General features: G+C 38.3%; 1 protein-coding gene across 1 annotated transcript in view; it reads right to left on the bottom strand.

The window, feature by feature from the left end:
• LOC139710287 (metabotropic glutamate receptor 1-like) overlaps positions 1–20399 on the bottom strand; it is a 160413-nt gene that overhangs the window by 8282 nt on the left and 131732 nt on the right. Inside the window, exons 4-5 of the mRNA XM_071622214.1 lie at positions 7981–8233; positions 7256–7430 (exon numbers count right to left, since the gene is read on the bottom strand). Coding sequence (XP_071478315.1) covers positions 7256–7430; positions 7981–8233 — 428 coding nt within the window. The remainder of the gene's footprint in view (positions 1–7255; positions 7431–7980; positions 8234–20399) is intronic.

Raw genomic sequence — 20399 nt, 5'->3', positions numbered from 1 at the left:
TGATTCAACCCCACCATGTTTCGGTTTCCCTAAAGTTGATGTTGTGCTTTTATACGAAATTATTTTTTTTCTCATTATGCCGTTGTTCCAAGAATTAACCCATTAGTAACTGGACCGCTCGATACCGCCAGTCTACTTGTTTTTTTTTAAGTTTATGCTTCACTATTTTTATTATTTTCACATAGAATATTATTACGTACTTTGAAAGAGGTCGTGGGTCAACAAAAATATGTCAGAATTATTTCTGTGACACACAAGTGACTTGGTAAAGTCTTAATAGGCTTTCAAATAAACATAACTTGTGATAGACAAAAAAAAACACGCAGGAATCTATTTTGCATAATTCAGAAAGTTGTCGAAATGAGAGTAATATTGCTTTACCTTCCAGGGAACAATAGGCCACTATGTACGGAATCTTTAGTTGCTAAGGGGTTAATATGAAATATAAACGTATGATGTATTTTATATCAAAATACAATTATATCATAATACTATACTGCGCAACAAAAAGTGAAATTGAATGACTTTTCATTTTCTAGAATTAAGTTTAAATCTTCTCTGCACTTTATTGTGTACTCTTTTAATCCGTTGCAATTAATTATTCTCAGTCTATCTCTCTCTCTCTCTCTCTCTCTCTCACACACACTTCTTCTCTCTTTCTCTCTCTAAGTATATATATAATATATATATATATATATATATATCCTCTCTCTCTCTCTCTCTCTCTCTCTCTCTACATATATATATATATATATATATATATATATATATATATATATATATATGTAATCGTATACGGTATATTCATATACAGTTGTCAGAGGGGAGAGTAATGAGCGATGCTCTAAAGGCAAACAATCTGCAGCAAAAGCGTTGCTGCATTACCACTGTCTTCCATCCATTCATATGTCACGTCCCGTAGCGTAATCTCAATGTAGCCTTGATCGAGAAGGCAATCGAGTGGATAATCAGGTATCGCCGTATCGTGATTTATGACGTCATTGAGCCCTGTAGTCCGTTTACGGATTCAGCTTCGATGCAATAATGATATGATACGTAGCAGCGTGCATGATTGCATAGTTCAATAGACTATTGAACGAGAATGGCCAAAAGCACGAGTGCAGGTATTATTGAAATAGTGAGGTAAGCTGTCGTGTAGCCAATGACAGCAGTGGATACATAGCGACAATGCTCCTCCTCTCCTTTTAGTGTATGATTTTCGAATTTCTTACCTATCCAGGAGTACCACACTATGGTATTTAATCAAGGGTAACATGCCATATAATACTCATGTAGAAATCGAGAGAAAAAACAGACTTTCTTAAAGTTTATTTCAGTATAGTATAAGTATAGTAGCACAGCACTCCTTCGCATCTTCTTTTTATACAACATACTGAATAATGATAAAAATAACGATAATAATGATGATGATAATAATAATAATAATAATAATAATAATGATTGTCATTATTATTATTATCATTGTTATTATTATCATAATTATTATCATTATTATTATCATAATGATAATCATCATCATCATTATAATGATAATAATAATAATAATAATAGATATATAACAATAATAGAAATAATGATAACAATAACTATAGTTTAGAATATAAAAACTACCTTTTGTGAGAGGCAAAGACATTTTAGCTACATTTCCAAAGAAGCCATCAGCCCAATAGAGCCAAGCTTATGATGACGGTTTCCTGCTTCCTTGTTGAATCAAATGTTTTGCCTTTTCTGTATTTGTATGCGACCATTAATGTTTCACAGTGATGTTTTTATGCATGTAGTATAAACTGCGCTTTTGTGTTGCTCCTTTGTCATTTGGTTATGTTTTGCTTAAATTCATTTTAATTTGATTTGAGAAGCAGAATAAATACAAACGAACGAACATACGGGCCGCACTATCCGAATAGCCCAGGCAATACCATTATAAAAAATGTTCCTTCACTACATGGCGGATTCTGAAAAAAAATATATATATCAGTCACAGAGGAGAGTTTGGGGAGGCCTTGTAACGGGTTAAGGTTCCAACACTGTCCAATTGAATAAATCTTTTGTTGATCTTCACGTCAACTTTGTTTATTTCATTAATGTTTATATATTCAAGTTTTTTGACGCAAAGTATTGGAAGTTTGCTCGGGGACCGATCATTCTAAGTTCACTGGGACAATCTAGCCCCCTTTCCGTGACTCCTTAAGAACTCGGACGGGGTGATGATCTTTGACGTTAGTTCACTTCTTATTAACTTTTCATCCGCGGTATTTAAACTCAGCGTTTATTGCGTGTCGCCGAGCAGGATTTATTGCTTTTAATTTGGGAGGTAAAAGTATTAAACATCCGACGAGCTCAAAATGTCTGGAAAATGTGTTTAAGTTCATTGATTGTTAAAGTTGGTACCGCGCTACGCGATTAAAATTTTGATTCAATTATGTTCCCGAGGCGCCACACTTAATTCCCTTCTTTTTGATCCTCTTTCTATGGGTAATTTGCATGTTAATGCCCCCTCTCCGCCTAGAAGACCTTGAAGCATTGAGTAATCTTTCTGTAGACGTTTTGCTTTGCAGACCTCTTTTTTCATATACTTTGGATAAGAAAAAGAAAGAATAAGAATAAGAAAAAGAAGATTATTGCAGCAAAAATATTATGTTGTGTTTCTCTAGTACATGATTTACAATAACCTTTCTCTTCTCTTTTTGTGAAGACGATTGACATCAGTTTATACCTGCTAAAGATTCGATTTCTGACATATTAATGTTATAACATTCAATTCTATATACTATTGCTGGACTATTGCAATTTAACAATGTGTCTACTATGGACAGTAACAGATGTATACATGCTTTGAAATCAACCTGTAATATCAATATAGTCGCCTTGAGGTTTGATCTGTGTATTTAACATTCTTCAGGCAGAGACGCAATCCTCTGTCCTGTTTTTCGCGTCCTTTTCTACTTTATTTTCTTCCCTTACTTTGTTTTCACAGCCGTGCTTTGTTGGAGAGGGAGGGAAAAAAGATATGAAATATCTTACAGTCTCTCATGACATTGCATCGTCTTTTTTTTTTTTGGTCTTCTTTTTTTTTTATTGAAACGAAGAGGAAATATAAAGAACAAATACCCAGAAGAGCAGACAGGACTAAACAAGAAGAATTCAGGATTTGTCCCGCAAAACACTCCTCCCAAAGATATTCCGCCGCGTGATCCGACACCGCCAGGCATGGACATTTCTTCCGACTCAGACATCATCGGAGCTCGCCAGCTGCTTCTGGGCGGTAACGAAACGCTGAGCCGCCGAAGTCTATTGCGCAGAGACACCAGTCAGAGTGGTGTGGCGAATAGAGGTATTATTTTGATGCAGCAAAAAAGCGATTTTCTTCTAAGATTCCGAGCTATTTTGGGGAGTGATATTTTCGGGGAGAAATTGCTTGAAACTTTTCGATGGAGTTAGATTCGTGTTATGTGTTGTTGAGTGACTGAGTCGAACGTCTTTTCGATGTATAGTATCTGCCACCTATACTCCTTTCATTTTATCAAATTTATCCTTATCCTTATCCTTTTAACCCGTTGAGGTCGAGCTGATTTTGCTATAACACACATTTCCAACAGACATACTCGGGTACTGCACTTTGGACTATTCTTTAACAGGTTGACTTCAATGTAACTAGTAATACGTCTTGTTTACTCATTCTTCCTTTATAGAGTCATCGAAGCACAAGAAGACATTCATGCTTTGTCGTGATTTATGCCACTGCTTATCGCGTTGTCATATTACTTGATACATTTTGATTTGTTTTGATCGTTCCAACGGAAAGCTGAGTCGACGTTGCCGATAATGATCGCAGAAACTTTTCCAGTGCTGGTGGGGATCACAAATTAATGTCAGGTGATCGCTGAAGGAGGCAATACTTTCCCAGTGGATTAACCTGTTTCATACAAGAGATTGAGAAACTCCGTTAGACTTTCTACAGGAAACAACAGGTAACCGTAATGGGGTCATCCCACGAGCTCGATATCCACGAGTCATATAGCCCAAGAGTAAGACACTGGGCACATAGGGCCCACGAGCTCAACACTAGGCTAAGCACCATGATAAGCACCGTGATATGATAATAATGTCCAGCTCGTGGACCGTTTTTTTTTTTTTTGCCTACACTGCAAAAAGTCCGGTGTTAAATAGTGAACACCGAGCTGGTGTTAAATTTTCGGTGCTCATTTATGGTGTTAAATTAACACCTCCTGGTGTCATTTCCAAATTTTAAACTGTTTTTTGAAGAGTTTCTTAGTAACTGCACTTCTGTTGATTTTTAATTTTAACAAGACGATCAAGAATTTTACATTAAAATACTAGATTTTTGAAAAAAATGTGAAAATAGATTTACACCAAAGTAACACCAGCTGGTGTGGTCTCTTATTGAAGCTGGACGGGTGTTAAACCATTGATATTAACACCAACAAATATCAAATCAACACCATGTGGTGTCATTTTTTAATTTAACACCAGTACAGTGTCAAAATAACACCAGATACAGTGTCAAATTAAAGGACAAGTTCACCTTCATAAACATAAGGATTGAGAAAATGCAACAATATTAGTAGAACACATCAGTGAAAGTTTGAGGAAAATTGGACAATCGATGCAAAAGTTATGAATTTTTTTAAATTTTTGTGTTGGAACCGCTGGATGAGGAGACTACTACAGCTTGTGAGTCATATGCGTACAACAGTATAAAGAAAATGTAAAAGAAAATTCAACATATTTTCACTTTTTTCGCATAATAAAAGAGCACTTGACTTGCCTCTTTCTAAAGGCAGGGGGAATAATATTACCCATACTATTTGTTGGTAACGAGTCAGGGGAATGTGTACTTTTTTCAAAAGATGAAATTTTGTGAAATTCTCTTTATATTTTCCTTATATTGTTGTACGCATGTGACATCTAAGTTATTCATACACTGCAGTAGTCTTCTCATTCAGCGGGTACTGCACAAAAACTTCAAAAATTCATAACTTTTGAACGGATTGTCTGATTTGCCTCAAACTTTCAATGATGTGTTCTACTAATATTGCTGCATTCTCTCAATCCTTATGTTTATGAAGGTGAACTTGTCCTTTAACACCACGAAGTGTCAGGTGAACACTTTTCAACACCATCACAGTGCATTTTCAACACCTGTGGGTGTGGTCCTTTATTGAAGTTTGACCGGTGTTAGATTTAACACCCGTGGTGTTAAATCTAACACCGATGTTTTTACAGTGTAGTGTCAAGCTCGCGAATCTTATTTTTGCCTTGTGTCTATAGCTCGTGGACCGTAACGCTCGTGGGCCCATCTTACATGATGTTAAGCTCATAGGCCTTGTCCACTTCGTGTGTATAGCTCGGTTGTGTGCCTCGTGAGTTGTGTAACTCGTGGACCGAATGATTTTCGGGTTGTATGACTCATGGGCGTTGTGTTTGTGACATGCACCCACGTATAACTAATAGGCGAAGGCGGATTTGGATTAAGGGACACAAAGGATTAATGACGCACACCTGTATCTTATCAATGCCAATGACTTTGGTCATCCATTTTCAGTATTCGCATTAGACGGGCAATGATTTGTATGTAGATCAGATAAAAATGGAATTTGCAAAGTCACTTCATGGAAACGTTTGATATACTGAACCAACATTATAGAATAAGATAGCAAATAAAGGATGCGAAAACCACTCGTAAATTTATTTGATTAAGAAATCAATCAAATCAATGAAAAGAAACCATGGATAATTATGTTATCATTGATCGAAAATGTATACCGCATGATCTTACTTAAAGCAACCGACTTCATCAAGGAAAGGAGAGAGAGAGAAAAAAAAAAAAGAACGCGCGAAGAATGACAAAAACGTATGCGGGACCTTCTCAATGACGGGCAAGTGTGTAACGTTATACACAAAACAGATTGCGGGGGATTGTATTGGAGAGATACCGTCCTTGTGGGTAAATTGATGCCGTCAAATCCAAGGAGTCAAAAAAAAGAAGAAGGAATAAATACTGTTAAGAAATAGAGAGCTATATAGTTACGACGGCAAAACGCACAGCGAAAGAAACCGATATGATATTCGAATACGAGACGCGAAATTAAGGTCGCATAGCAAAATAAGGTAGACTTAAAGGAAATTAGAAGACGCCATCGAAACACCGATTTGAGGTAAAGCATCAAGTGACGGCCGCTCGCAATATGTGAGGGTCAACGTACTATACATAATATTGTAATTCCTAATTATCTTAAAGGCACTTTACGTGAAGTAAATTATACACATTTGAGCTAAGTGGAAAAATGTTTCAACATCGCTAACTCTTGCTGTGACCACGGGCCTGATACAGCCCATTAATTATCACGCGTTTGTGCAAGTCGGCAGCAAAAAAGCATGTATGGTGTATACATTTCATTCGGCCGATTAGTCTGCTTGTTTTAATGGGAAAAATGGGTGAGTTGTCGATGCATAATAATCGCAGAGGGGGGATTTAAAATGCTCCAGCTTTGTACTTAAATGGCGTATCTTTATCAGAAACATTCACCTCGCATTTACGATATTATAGACTAAGTAACTTACTTCAACTGACACAAGTAGCCTTTCCCTTGTGAACACCGGGGTTTTTATCTCAAGACTGTTCTTGTTGATGATGGAAAATTATAATCCTAGATATGTGACATGTGCATATAATGGCAGTGTTTGTGTCTATCTGTGACAGTATTCTTCTGACCCAAAATAACACGTGGATGTGTCTCTCACACAAAGTGTATTTCACTTATGATCCTAATAATACATTGTCTTGCGTGATGATGTAACACTGTGGATATGACATTAATACATTGTCAATGATGATTTTACTGCTGTAAAAGTCCTGATCCTTGTCAATATTCATGATGTGAGGTATATTCTTATTTTAACAAATTTCCACTTTGTTTATTATCGGTATATTGCATTGTTGTACGACACGCACACGGAGAATTCTCATGGAAGAATTGTTATTGAGTTATCGCACGAGGATAAAATTTGACAGACTAACATTTGCAATTACACCGAATTTTAGTGTACTCCTGTGTACAGATAGGAAATCAGTAATTATTGTCAAGGTACAGTATTATTAACATATTACTAGAACGCTGTGTAGAAGACTCGGGTTTTGCGCCAAAACCAACCGCCTGTAAACGAATCGAATCAACTGTCCGGCATTACAGACATAGCGCAGATTACTGACCTTGGCGTGGTGTGGCGGACATGGGTCACTGCAGTACGACCTGGTCATCGTCGTCGAGCCATTGTTCCACATCATCATGGAGTCGTTCATGGTCAGTAAGCCGTCTTGCCAGTCTCCCACAGTTACGTAACCAAACTGACCGTCGTCCAGTCGTTGGAAACTGTAAATGTCGTATCTACGAATTCAATTTCAATTTAAATGTTAATCTATTTCCGCAAAGGCTTTTCTTTTTCAAGAATACAATGTACAAACGATAATAAAAGAATAGCACATGTTCATAAACAACAAAACTCATGTTCACACAAAGAATGAAACTGCATGACTAGAATGGTCCACAGTCAACACTTGGGGAAGCGTCCATTCCATTGTTTTGAAATTGAATGCATCAACAAGCGTTTTCTATCAATATTGCAAAATACCAGGCTTGCTGCCATGCGGCTGAGCTGGCAAGCACCATTTATATCCGGATTGCATGAATAATCATCACATCACAGATGCTCATCTCAGTGAATCTAAGATATGCATGTTATCACCTTTTTGATTGTTTTTTGTTTTGTTTGTTTGTTTGTTTGTTTGTTTTTTATTTACGCTCAAAATGAGACTATACAAACGGGCTTATTGGTTAAAGTAGGGGGTCATACTCGTCTATCGGTAATCGTTACAACATTGTGGTATCGTCATGACGAATAGAGGTCATGCATATATGCATTTTATCCATCGATTACCTGCCGGGAGGGTCTCCGTTAGCGTCGAACTTGATGTGGTCGCCGGACACGCCCAGGAAGGAGACGTTGAAGAGGACGTCGAGCAGAACGCGCCCGTCAATGGGTAGCATCCCCGGACAAAGCCCGACAGCGCCCTCACCGCAGATCTTCTGCTGCAGATAGTGCAAGCCGTAGGCCACCGCGTAGATGGCGTTCACTACGAAGCTCATTTTCGTGTCCTGGTCGTAATTGAGTTCATTCAAGGCTTCCTCGCCTAAAAGAGAGAGAAAAAAAAATAAAAGGGGGATATCAGCTCAGTGTAGGATTAAAGCCTGATCTGGGGCAAAGGGCTTTGGCTATCAAACTACTGAAAAAGAAAACAGCTATGGTTTTTGTACTTCTGTGACACAAGAAATTAGGTTTAGAAAGTAGCTATCATCTTCGAGTCGTCATCCTAAAGTATTTGAATAGAGATAATTATATATTGCTGCATATTTGACACAGTAATAGTATTTGCAATTGCATTCGTAAGAGCAGAGGTATAAACTAATCAAGGACTGCGGGAAAAAAGCAACAACAAGGTAATTCTCATCGGTCTTCTAAATATAAATTGTTTAATTCTTCCAAAAAAACAAACAACAACAACAACGAAAGAACAGTAACAAAGCTGGAAAAAAAGAACTGGTTTCGCAACGGTAACGACGGTATGGAGTTTGTATACACAGCTTTTCAATAACGTCTTTCACATGGGAAATAAAGCCACAAGCCGTTTTGTTAAATGTTTCCTTGCAAATGTGATGCAATGCATGTAATGACGTGGAAATACTTTTTTGACATGCTATGGAATTGATTAATTTCATGGACAATATTCTCCTACTTACAACAAATGTACCCTTTTATAATGACATTTGATATTTCAGAATGACAAAATGAAAAGTCACCAACACGAAGCAAACGTTTTGATTTATGACTTGAATTCTTGTACGACAGCAGATGAATATGTTCATTGAAAGAGAAAAGCATACGTGGGTTCTGCGGAGGTTGTATGATTTATCATGTTTTCAAAAGTCAAACGAAAACTCATCCATATTTCAACATGTTCAGGCATCAGACGTCAGCCATTCGTCAGCAGGGACATGGCGGACGTGCTTCCAGTCAGTGCTCTCAGAATCCATCGCAAACTGGGCTAAACGCTATTCTTAAACACTTCAAAGTAAGTCCATCATCAAATAGGGCAAAATTAAACCTTTCCCTTTATACCTCATCGCAACATAACAAGAATATTCTTGAAATTTTGATTCGATATATCCCGTATTTTCCTATTGTTTTGTTTGGTTTTTTTTCGAATCTTTAATCGCAAATATCTCAACTTAACAAGAATGAAGTTAGCTTGTTTTGCAATAAAACTCTTCATTTGTAAAAACGTTTCGAAGGTGATTATTGATAATAAGACAGTGGTCTTTTCAAGACATCTGGGCTTTGCTGAACATGGTATTGTGATTCCACCCGGTTGATTTCTCGGACGGAAGCCTACATCGCGAACATGGTGAGATTGAGAGGGAGTGAACAAATCTAAAAAGATCACACTTTCCCGTTGGAGGCTTGCAGATTAGACCGAACATTCATTGATGTTATCGTCTGCATCTGCATCTGCGAGAACGAGTGTCGCGCCAAAAACAGTTGTACGCCCTACAACACATTGCGCTGAGAATGTTGCCTTGGAATTTCAACGGAGATGTCGTCTTTGCCGTAACAGTCAACACACGACCACGATGACGTGACTATCTTATTGTCCCTCGGATAGGACATAAAATGGAGGTCCCGTGTGTGAGAGAGTCACAACTCATGCACGTAAAAGATCCCGCTTCATTCATTCATCGCAAGGAGCAGGGTATTTAACCCGGTGAAGTGGTCCCGCCTCACATCCAACTGGACCCCATGGAAGACCAGATTAGTGTCGCTGAATATAGGCTATCCAGCCATCTTTTCAGATTTTTCAAGCAATCAAATGTTCGAGACAAAAACGACGAGGCTCAGTGAAATTCGATTTATAGTCTTTTAGCTGCCACTGTGCGTTTCATTACCAATGGCTTGAATCATTTCTTCTTTTTTCAGACAATTGGCCACTTGTTTTAAGAATTATCTTTCTTTCAGCACGAGTATACAGATTTAATATACTCACATTAAACCTTCTTTTTGAGTATGTTTATAAATCAAGTGTTAAAAACGTTAGAACATTCTACTTAACAGCTCTGCTTTCAACCGCAACGAGGAGGAAAGAAGCGTTAATTCACGATATGCAAACCAATAAAGTTATCGTATTGAGAACGATCAGTGTATTTCGCTTAATCGGATTTGACACATGTAGGTCAATTCAAACATGCGCAGCGATGCCGTAATATTTGCTCAGTTATCACGCTGTCATGCGCAATCCATTTAAGCTAAAGGGACATTTCAATGACAAACAGAACGAAAGGCCCTGTCTGAACATCGCTTTGATGCAATGAAATTATTTACATGCATATACGAATACGAATATCTTTCATAGCGTTGGAAAATCTTAATTTTTCCAGACATCATCTGATTGGTTGCTAATTGTCTTGATACCTTTTAGCTTGTCCCCACTAATGAGCTTCTTATAAAATAATTTGGTGGTGGATAGAACTACGTCAGGAGATTCTAAGCCCTCGTGCCTAGATCAAATTGATTCAGTTCAGTTTCAGTTCAGTGGCATTTATTTCCAGCAGATATATATATATGCATTTATGTATATTCATTATTGAAAAAAAAATACAATTATGTTTCCTTCACGTGTTACTCATTTTCACATATACCTTGTTAATCTACGTTTTTGCAATTATTACAAATATGTTCTGCTTATTCATTGTATATAATTTCTCTGTTTATTTGCTTGAAATGAAAATAGATTTGAATCTTGAATCTTGAATATAATTTATAGGTAGAGGTAACAATGCAATCAATTTGGACAATCGCTGTCATGCTGAGGGCACATCTCTAGAAGTAAAAACAAAACAAAACAAAACAAAACAAAACAAAACAAAACAAAACAAAACTTGTGACGAGTGTTCCCTTACATAAACGAATTATTATATGCTGTAACGTTTTCGGTATCATAATAAACTGAGATACAAAACCGAGGTACAATGGTGTACTAGGGACAATACCAGAGATAGAGACAGATGAAGATATTCTTCCCTTCCTTTCCCCGATCTTAGCCCCCCTTCCTCCCCCCCCCCCCCCCCCCCTCCCTCTCCTCAGAGGAAAAACCACCTGATCAACACACTCTCTGATTCAATAACCACCTGCCGGGGTCACCCCACGAGATCGACAACCACGAATCATGAGTCATAGAGTCCATGAGTTCGACACTAGACAAATAAGGCCGACGAGTTCGTCACTAGTCAATAAAAAAGGTCCATGAGTTCGACTCTGGTCAAAAAAAGTCCATGAGTTCAACACTACGCAAATAAGGCCCACGAGTTCGACGCTAGTCAAAAAAAGGTCCACGAATTCGACACTAGTCAAAAAAGTCCACGAGTTCAACACTAGGCAAAGAAGACCCACGACTTCGACACTAGTCAAAAAAAAAAGTCCACGAGTTCGACACTAGGTGAAAACGGCCCACGAGTTCGACATTACCTCACGGGCTTAACGTGTCGGTCTCGTGGTCCTTGTTTGCTAATAAAGTGTCGAACTCACATGCCTCGTTTGCCTAGTGTTGAACTCATGGGCTGTATGACTCGTGGGTCTCGAACTCGTGACATGCACCCAGGATGCGCCCATTGATCCCATCCATATAGAGCGTGGAGATCGAAGGACTAAGTACTACAATTTTGTTCCTGCTCTTAATTGCTTCTCTTCGCATTTTCTTCATATTCTAGCAATGTCGTCTTTCCTATTCCGTTATTCTTGGGTTTACAACAGTGCTGACTTTAAACGCAGTAGATTGTCATACACAGATGTGTACAAACAATTCTCTCTCCTTTTTTTTCCATTTTCACATTACCACTGACTACAGCGACACTACTTTGACCGTTGACAGCGTACTCTCCTTCATGAGGCGGGGGTGGAATTGGCTGCATTTGACTATACTCGTGCTCTGTCACTGTCACTGTCATATAGCTTATTTGGATTCCATGACAAATAGTGTAGTCCCCCCCCCCTCCCCCTTGTTCTCGCATGATGTTTGGCGAGCGTGTCCCATCAAAGCCGCCAAAAATCCGTAAAGCATATCCACATCGATCCGATGACTAAATCGAGGGCAACTTCAACAGATATCTCGTCAATTTCTGGACCGAATTCAGGGGATAAAATAGTTTGCAAGGAAAGCAAAGCGCAAATGACAGACGGATGATTCAGGTATACGTACCGAGGAAGAGCTTATGAGTTCTTCTTTAGAGTCACGATATTGTGATTTCTTTACGGAGATGAAATTATCACTTACTGTCCTGTACTTTATGAGGAAAATTGTACACGTACCTTAAATTATATTGTATACTGATATGGTAGTCATGAGTTCTTTTATAGTGAAACAAAAAAAAATCCACAACATTTGAGTATTTCTTTAATTGGCTTGTAAATTAACATATTCTGGCAAATTCTTATCACGGGGCAAGGTGTTCGTTGAGGAGAAAACTCTCAGGTGTGTGGTTTATGACGTCCGTCCCTCAATCCACGGGTCATACGGAAGGGACATCAAGCCGTCCGTGCAGTGGTTACAACAGAGTGTTCATTGCCTCCTTAGCAGCCACATCAAGCAAATCGTAATTTCAAGTTTGTGTGTGTGTGTGTGTGTGTGTGTGTGTGTGTGTGTGTGTGTGTGCGTGCGTGCGTGCGTGCGCGCGTGTGTCGTGTGCATGTATACTGCGTGCGCGTGTGTATGCATATAATATGTGTGTGTGGATACATGTGCGCATGTGTGTTTGCCTGAGAGCTACCCTCTTACATGTATGTAAATTTGAACACACACACAGACACACAGACACACACAGAGACACACAAACATACACACACACACACACACACACACACACACACACACACACAAAAAAAAAAAACCTTCTATCATTATGCGAACGTCTTGAACAGTACATGCAAGCCCCTGTAGTCTGGTAGGAATGGGGGGTCCCCATGCACCCCCCGAACACATTTTTTTACCTTACTTTTTTGTAACCCTTAGGGTGTCTAGTTAATGAATTTTTTTGTTCCCAAGAAAAAATCGTGTCCCATGGGGGTCATTGGCGGCCATCTTGGCAGCCATCTTGGATTTTCAGTGAAAATCATTATCTTCCATAACTTTTGAACTACACAGCATAGAATTATAAATAAAGCATTTCTGCAGGGTAAACATGACACGAGGAATCGATTGCAGTGGTTATTTACATGATTAAAGCAAGTCTGAAATAAGAAAAGCCTAAAAACATGCAAATTTCGGTGTCATTTTCACCGAAAACTACCCAACTAGTTTAACTTTTGAATTACATAACATACAGGGACAAATAAAACAGTAATTCCGAGTTAATATGGCATGAGGAATCGTTTGAGAGAGTTATTTACATGATTAAAGCAAGTTACATACAAGAAAAGTCCAAACATGCGAGGAAAACCAGTGTCGTTTACTCTAGAAATATTCCCAAGTAGTCTATATACATATATACATGACAATCTCATACCTCCTAAGAGTAAACTTACCTCTTTTTCTTAACAGTCTGGTAGGAAAGGGGGGGGGGTCCCGTGCACTCTCCTTTTTATATCCCTTAGGGTGTCTATTTGATTTTTTTTTCTCCAAGTGAAAATCGTGTCACATGGGGGTCATTGGCAGCCATCTTGGATTTGCGAGGAAAATCATTAGTTTCTATAACTTTTGAAGTTTCCAAAATACAAGGAAAAATAGAACATTTTTTCAGAGTAAATGTGACATGAGGAATCGATTGAGATGGTTATTTACATGATTAAAAAATGCTTGATACAAGAAAAGTCCAAAATATGAAAAATTCTGTATCGGTTACACTGAAAAGTACCCAAATAGTTCAACTTTTGAACTATACACAACATACAGGGGACAAATAAAACATTTCTTCAGACGAAACACAGCATGAGGAATCAATTGAGATTGTCATTTACATGATGAAAGCAAATTTGATACAAGAAATGTCCCAAAAATGAAAAATTAAGTGCTGTTACTCTGGAAATGGCCCAAATATTTCATGCTACATACATGACAAATTGCATACCTCACAAAAGTGACTAACAACTCTGTCTTTAGATCATTGCCCAAATGGGCCTTTTTTGTTTTGTATCAAAAACATTAAATTGAATCTGAAGAGAAAATTAATATCAAGCATTGTCACCCGTCACTTGGTAAAATAGAATAAGAATGTAAGCACTGTGGTAATTCATATGCAAATACCCGTAAAAAGAGGTGACACATTGCATGATAATAATGTTGATCACAACACTTAAAAGTGACTAATGGACAAAGATAAAACTTGAACTGAAATTTAACACTCTTTGTGCGCGTTCAATTTCGTTTCATTTTATATTTAAAACGAGTTTGAGTTGGGATATACTCAAGGAAACAATCACTGTGTCAAAATGTCGAGCCGATTTAAAAAATTTAGATGCCAAAATGGTTTCATTTATTCTCAGGTTAAAAAAGCAGTTCATTCAAATGTATTTGTTTAAAGTATATTGTCCGAAAACAAAAAGAGAAACATTTCATTTCACAGCCGGAAATCTAGCCTATGAATAGGGACTGTATATCAATGTGGATTGCTGCTACTTTAATTTAGAAATATTTGCATATGAATCGCTCTTGTGCTTACATTCTGTATGCATTCAATTCAAGTTCACATTGATTGGAATTAAGTTTCCTTTCGAATTCTGTTAAAAGTTGTCTGATATAAGACGCAATATTCAAGCTATTATCAAAAGACAAAACGATATTTTGAAAGGATTAGTCACATACCGATTAGTGATTGGCTGAACACAGTCACGTGATGGAAGTACATTCGTTATACTCGCCCATGGGCGAACATTCTTGTAATGTTCTCCCATGGGAAAACATTTCCACGTGACAAATGACAGAATTAAGGCCTAGCTGGACCGCACCGCACTTATAACCTCCCTCAATAGCATTTCAAACCCTTCGAGTGGAACATTGGGTATGTTCCCTCCGCCGCCAGTCATCATCTATATATTTCAACGTTTGTGACATGACATTGTGCATATGCTTTTCATGAAGTATGGAATTAACGTATATATTGAAAAAATATAAAGTAACACAATATGACTTCACTTTTCTTAAAAAAGTATTCTGAATGCTCATCCTGTGTAACTGTACAAACCACAGAAGCGGTTATGCGATATATCAGGTTTTCATTTCACACTTCTTTAATTTCTCTACCGGTAGTCATCATCAAAACGATCATTGTAATCAATATCTGGCTCCTCTTCTTCATCCTCCTTCATTTCCTCAGTAATTTTCTGAAGCAAGTCAATGAGGGAAGTCGGAAAGATAGGGCCACTTGACCACACTGGCTCCATCATAACAAAGGCTACCTTCTGCCATCCTTGTCCAGAATCAAAGGAGTCATATACAGAGCACCAGAAGATTGGTTGGTCAGCTCTCTTTAAGATGGCAAGGCGATGGGTCACACATTTAATGTGTGGGATAAGGTTGTCTCTGCAAGGTGGGAGCATGAAGAAATCTACATTGGAGTTTGTCGTCATTTGTTCGCCCTCTCCCATCATCTGCTTTGGATGATGCTGCTGTAAATAGACTTCTCCACCTCTTATGGTCATACATTAGGCATGTGAATGCTCCAATGTCTTCTGTCACCTTTTATTGGCTCTACAGACCACCCATCTCCAAGGTTTAAGTGGGGGACAAAAAACATTGGCACATTTCAAAGTCATGTTGTAAGATTTCAGCAGTGTTCATTATAATGTAATATTGAACAATTTACCACATTTCAGTAAAATATTGCAGAGATTATAATGTCATACTACTCTCTCCTGAATGCTGTATGGTACATGGGGTAGCTTTGTAGATTCTTTAGGGGTCCGAAGGCACTTGTTACATTTTCCCCTGTAAACACATGTCGTCCAAGTATTGTGGTACAGTAGCCAGCTCCCTTTGATTCTGTATGCCAGTTCAACGACATTCACAATCTGGCAATGCTCGACAGTCCATTTATCAAGGAGGATAGTGAGGGTGACGGAGTAAGCATGGTGCGAGAAGATCAAGAAAATGTCTGTGTCTGGTGTCCTTACCACAGCTGCTTTGTACCCAAGCTTAATAGTGGAATACTCGAGGTAGAGCGCTACCCTGGTGTCCTTCTCCTGGTTAGACGGCAGCTCATGGATAGAGCTTATTGTCTCCTGGGATGAATAATTAGGTGAACAAAAAGAATGTAACAGGAATCACTTAAGCTTCAGATAATGTGATTTCTGTTACATTCCTTTTGTTTACTCGTGCTCTACCTCAAGTGCGCTGCTAAACTTGGGTACAAGGTAGCTTTGGTGAGGAATCCAGACACACATTTTCTTGATCCCCTTGGTCCTTGCTTAATCCATTCTACAATGTAGTATCTTTCTTAATAAACGGACTGTCACGAATTGCCAGGTTGTCAATGTCAATTAACTTGCATTTATATAGAATCAACGGGAGCTCATATACTGTATACCAAAATACCTGGACTGTATGTGTTTACCGGGGAAGATGTAACAATTAAAGTGCCTTAATGGGTTGGGAAAAGTTGGACCCCTAAAGAATCTACAAAAGTCTTCCCATATACCACATAGCATTCAGGTGAGAGTTGTTTGATTTCATGATTCAGAAGTATTTTACTGAAATCTAATAAGTTGCTCAGTATTATATTATCATAATAAACACTACTAAAATCTTAGAATATGACTTTACAATATGCCAAGTTGAGTGTTTTTTCCTCACAAATCTTGGTGATGGGTGGTCTGTGGAGCCAGAGGTGACAGATGACATTGAAGCATTCACATGCCTAAAATGTATAGCGAGGCCCGGGAGAAGTCTATCATTATGGCGTTCGCAGCATCATGCTGAAACAGATGGTGGGAGAGGGCGAGCAACTGATGACCAAATCCAAGGTGGATTTCTCCTTGCTCCCACCTGGCAGAGGCAACCTTATTTCACACTTTCAATGTGTGAACCATGGGTACCACCTTGCCGTCTTCAAGCGATCTGACTAGCCAATCTTCTGGTGCGCTACCTCTTTAATCCTGGACAAAGGTGGCATAAGACAGCCTTCGGTATCATGGATCCGGTGTGGTCAAGTGGCCCTATCCTTCCCACTTCCCTCATTGACTTGCTTCAGAAAGTTACTCCGTAGACGGAGGAGGATGAAGAGGAGGAGCCAGACATTGATTACAATGATCGTTTTGATGATGACTGGAAATTACCAGAAGTGTAAAACCAAAAGCTAACATATTATCGCTTACCGAATCTGTGGTTTGTATAAGTGCATAGGATGAGAATTAAGAATATGTTAGACAAATTAAAGTCATAGAGAGAGAGTGGATTTCTGACTATCAAGTGATTTTCATATGTTTATTTTCAGACAGGAAGGCTTTAAACAAATACGTTTGAATGAACCATTTTTAACTTAATCTTAAATAAGTTTAATGATAACAAGCAGACATCTAAATTGGTGAAACCGACAGAGCGTTTTGGTACAGTGATTTCCTTTATGAAAATACACTTACTCAAACTCTTCAAATACAAAATTATAAGAAATAGAAGATGCACACAAAAAGTGTTCAATTATATTTTAGGTTTGAATTTTGTCGATTAGTCACTTTCACATGTTGTTATCAAAATTTGTATGTTCACCTCTTTCGATCTGCTTTTTTAGGGGTATCTGCATATGAATTGCCATTGTGCTTACATTTTTCATTTGATTTCAACAAGTGAGGCGTCAAAATGCTTGGAGTTGCATGTTGCATATATATATATATATTTTTTTTTTTTTGGATATACAAAACACCATATTTGAGCTATGATCTAAAGACAAAGAGCCAAGTCACTTTTGTGAAGTAGTTTGCCATGTATGTATACGGATTTTGGGTACTCTACGGTGTAAATGACACCAAATTTTTCCTATTTTGGACTTTTTGTATCAAACTTGCTTTAATCATGTAAATAACCATCTCAATCGATTCCTCATGACACAGTTACCCCGAAGGAAATGTTATATTTATCCCTGTATGTTGTGAAATTCAAAAGTTACAGAATTTACTGATTTTCCTCTCAAATAAAAAATGGCCGCTAATGACTCCCCCCCCCCCCCCGACACGATTTTTACTTGGAAACCAAAAAAAAAAAAAAAAAAAAAATCATCAAATAGACACCATAAGGGATACAAAAATTTAGGGTGCATGAGGATCCCCCATTCCTAGACTTTAGTGGTTAGTCAATCATATGAGGTATATAATTGTCATGTATGTATATAGACTATTTGGGCAGAGCAAACAACACTGTTTTTTTATTCGCATGTTTGGATTTTTCATGTATCATAATTGTTTTAATCATGTAAATAACAATGTCAATCGATTCCTCATGCCAAATTTACCCTGGAGAAATTATTTATTTGTCCTTGTATGTTGGAAAGTTCAAAAGTTATAGAAATTAATGATTTTCCTCGCAAATCCAAGATGGCTGCCAATGACCCCCATGTGACACGATTTTCACTTGGAGACAAAAAAAAAAATCAAATAGACACCCTAAGGGATACAAAAAGGAGGGTGCACGGGACCCCCCACCCCCCATTCCTACCAGACTGTTAAGAAAAAGAGGTTAGTTTACTCTTAGGAGATATGAGATTGTCATGTATATATATGTATACTTGGGAATATTTCTAGAGTATACGACACTGGTTTTCCTCACATGTTTGGACTTTTCTTGTATGTAACTTTCTTTAATCATGTAAATAACTCTCTCAAACGATTCCTCATGCCATATTAACTCTGAATTACTGTTTTATTTGTCCCTGTGTGTTGTGTTATTCAAAAGTTAAACTATTTAGGTATTTTTCGGTGAAAATGACACCGAAATTTGCATATTTTTAGGCTTTTCTTGTTTCAGACTTGCTTTAATTACGTAAATAACCATTGCAATCGATTCCTCGTGTCACGTTTACCCTGAAGAAATGCTTTATTTATAATTTTATGCTGTGTAGTTCAAAAGTTATGGAAGATAATGATTTTCCCTGAAAATCCAAGATGGCTGCCAAGATGGCCGCCAATGACCCCCATGGGACACGATTTTTTCTTGGGAACAAAAAAAAATCATTAACTAGACACCCTAAGGGTTACAAAAAAGTAAGTTAAAAAAATGTGTTCGGGGGGTGCATGGGGACCCCCCATTCCTACCAGACTACTGGGAGGCGGGGGTGCTGGGGGTGCTGCACCACCCCTGACTTTTTGAGCAGGGGGGCATAGCACCCCTGTGAAAAATAAAAGTTTGGGGTGCTTCTGCACCCCCAACTTATATCTTTTTACAGGGAAAATTGCTTGTTTTTTGACAGAAAATTGTCCAAATATTCCACCCAAAGTGTGTACACCTGTATCGGACTGCTGAATTTCACTTCTGAAAATGCGAAATCCCCAAAGCGTGGGAGGGGGATACCCCTCCCACGCAGAACAAGCTTATAAGTGCGTGCAGACAGCACTACTAAAGCATTCCAATTGTCGCTAGATATTTTGCTTTTCCTACTTTTCTATTGTTTTTTATATATGCTACCAGAAGGGATCACTAGATTGCTGAATTTCAAATCTAAAAATGCAGAAGTTCCCTCATTTAGGAGGAGGGTACCCCTTCAGGAGAGCGTCGATGGAGGGGGCAGCATATAATTTTGCCCCCCCCCCCCCAGTAATTTCCAAGATGTAGATTTTTTTTTTTTATTCGACACTGTCCCAATCTTTACCCAAAGTGTGCACCAGTCAATTCTGAAATGTGAAATCACCCTCGTATTGGGGGGAAATATCCCCTCTCACGATTCCCTGTCTATTCTATAGAGTAATGCAAAAGCTTCCTTGTATGCAGGGGTGCGGGGCAGTTGCCATGATATTACCCCCCCCCCCCCAATGATTTTCGGGATATTGGAGATTTTCTTGCTTTTTGTGATGGAAAACTGTCCAAATATTTCACCGAAACTGTGCAAGGCATTGTTGCAGTTCAATTCTGACAATATAATGGGTATACACCCCCTTCCACATCCTCCTTTGATCCTTCCAATAAGATTGAATATCTCCGAATGATTCTTTCATCAAAAGGTCTGTCATTTCTGTCGCAAAAAAAATGCAAGATAAGTTTCCTCGTGTGGGAATATAATATCCTCCTTTCATTCAGGCCCTAACCATTTCCCCGCTTAGTTCCCCTCCATAAG

This window comes from Diadema antillarum, unplaced genomic scaffold (assembly GCF_040938485.1).
Source record: "Diadema antillarum isolate AM-2024a unplaced genomic scaffold, OU_Dant_1.0 seq00001519_RagTag, whole genome shotgun sequence".
In the NCBI taxonomy this organism is placed as follows: domain Eukaryota; kingdom Metazoa; phylum Echinodermata; class Echinoidea; order Diadematoida; family Diadematidae; genus Diadema; species Diadema antillarum.
This window is presented reverse-complemented; position numbering and strand designations above follow the sequence as displayed.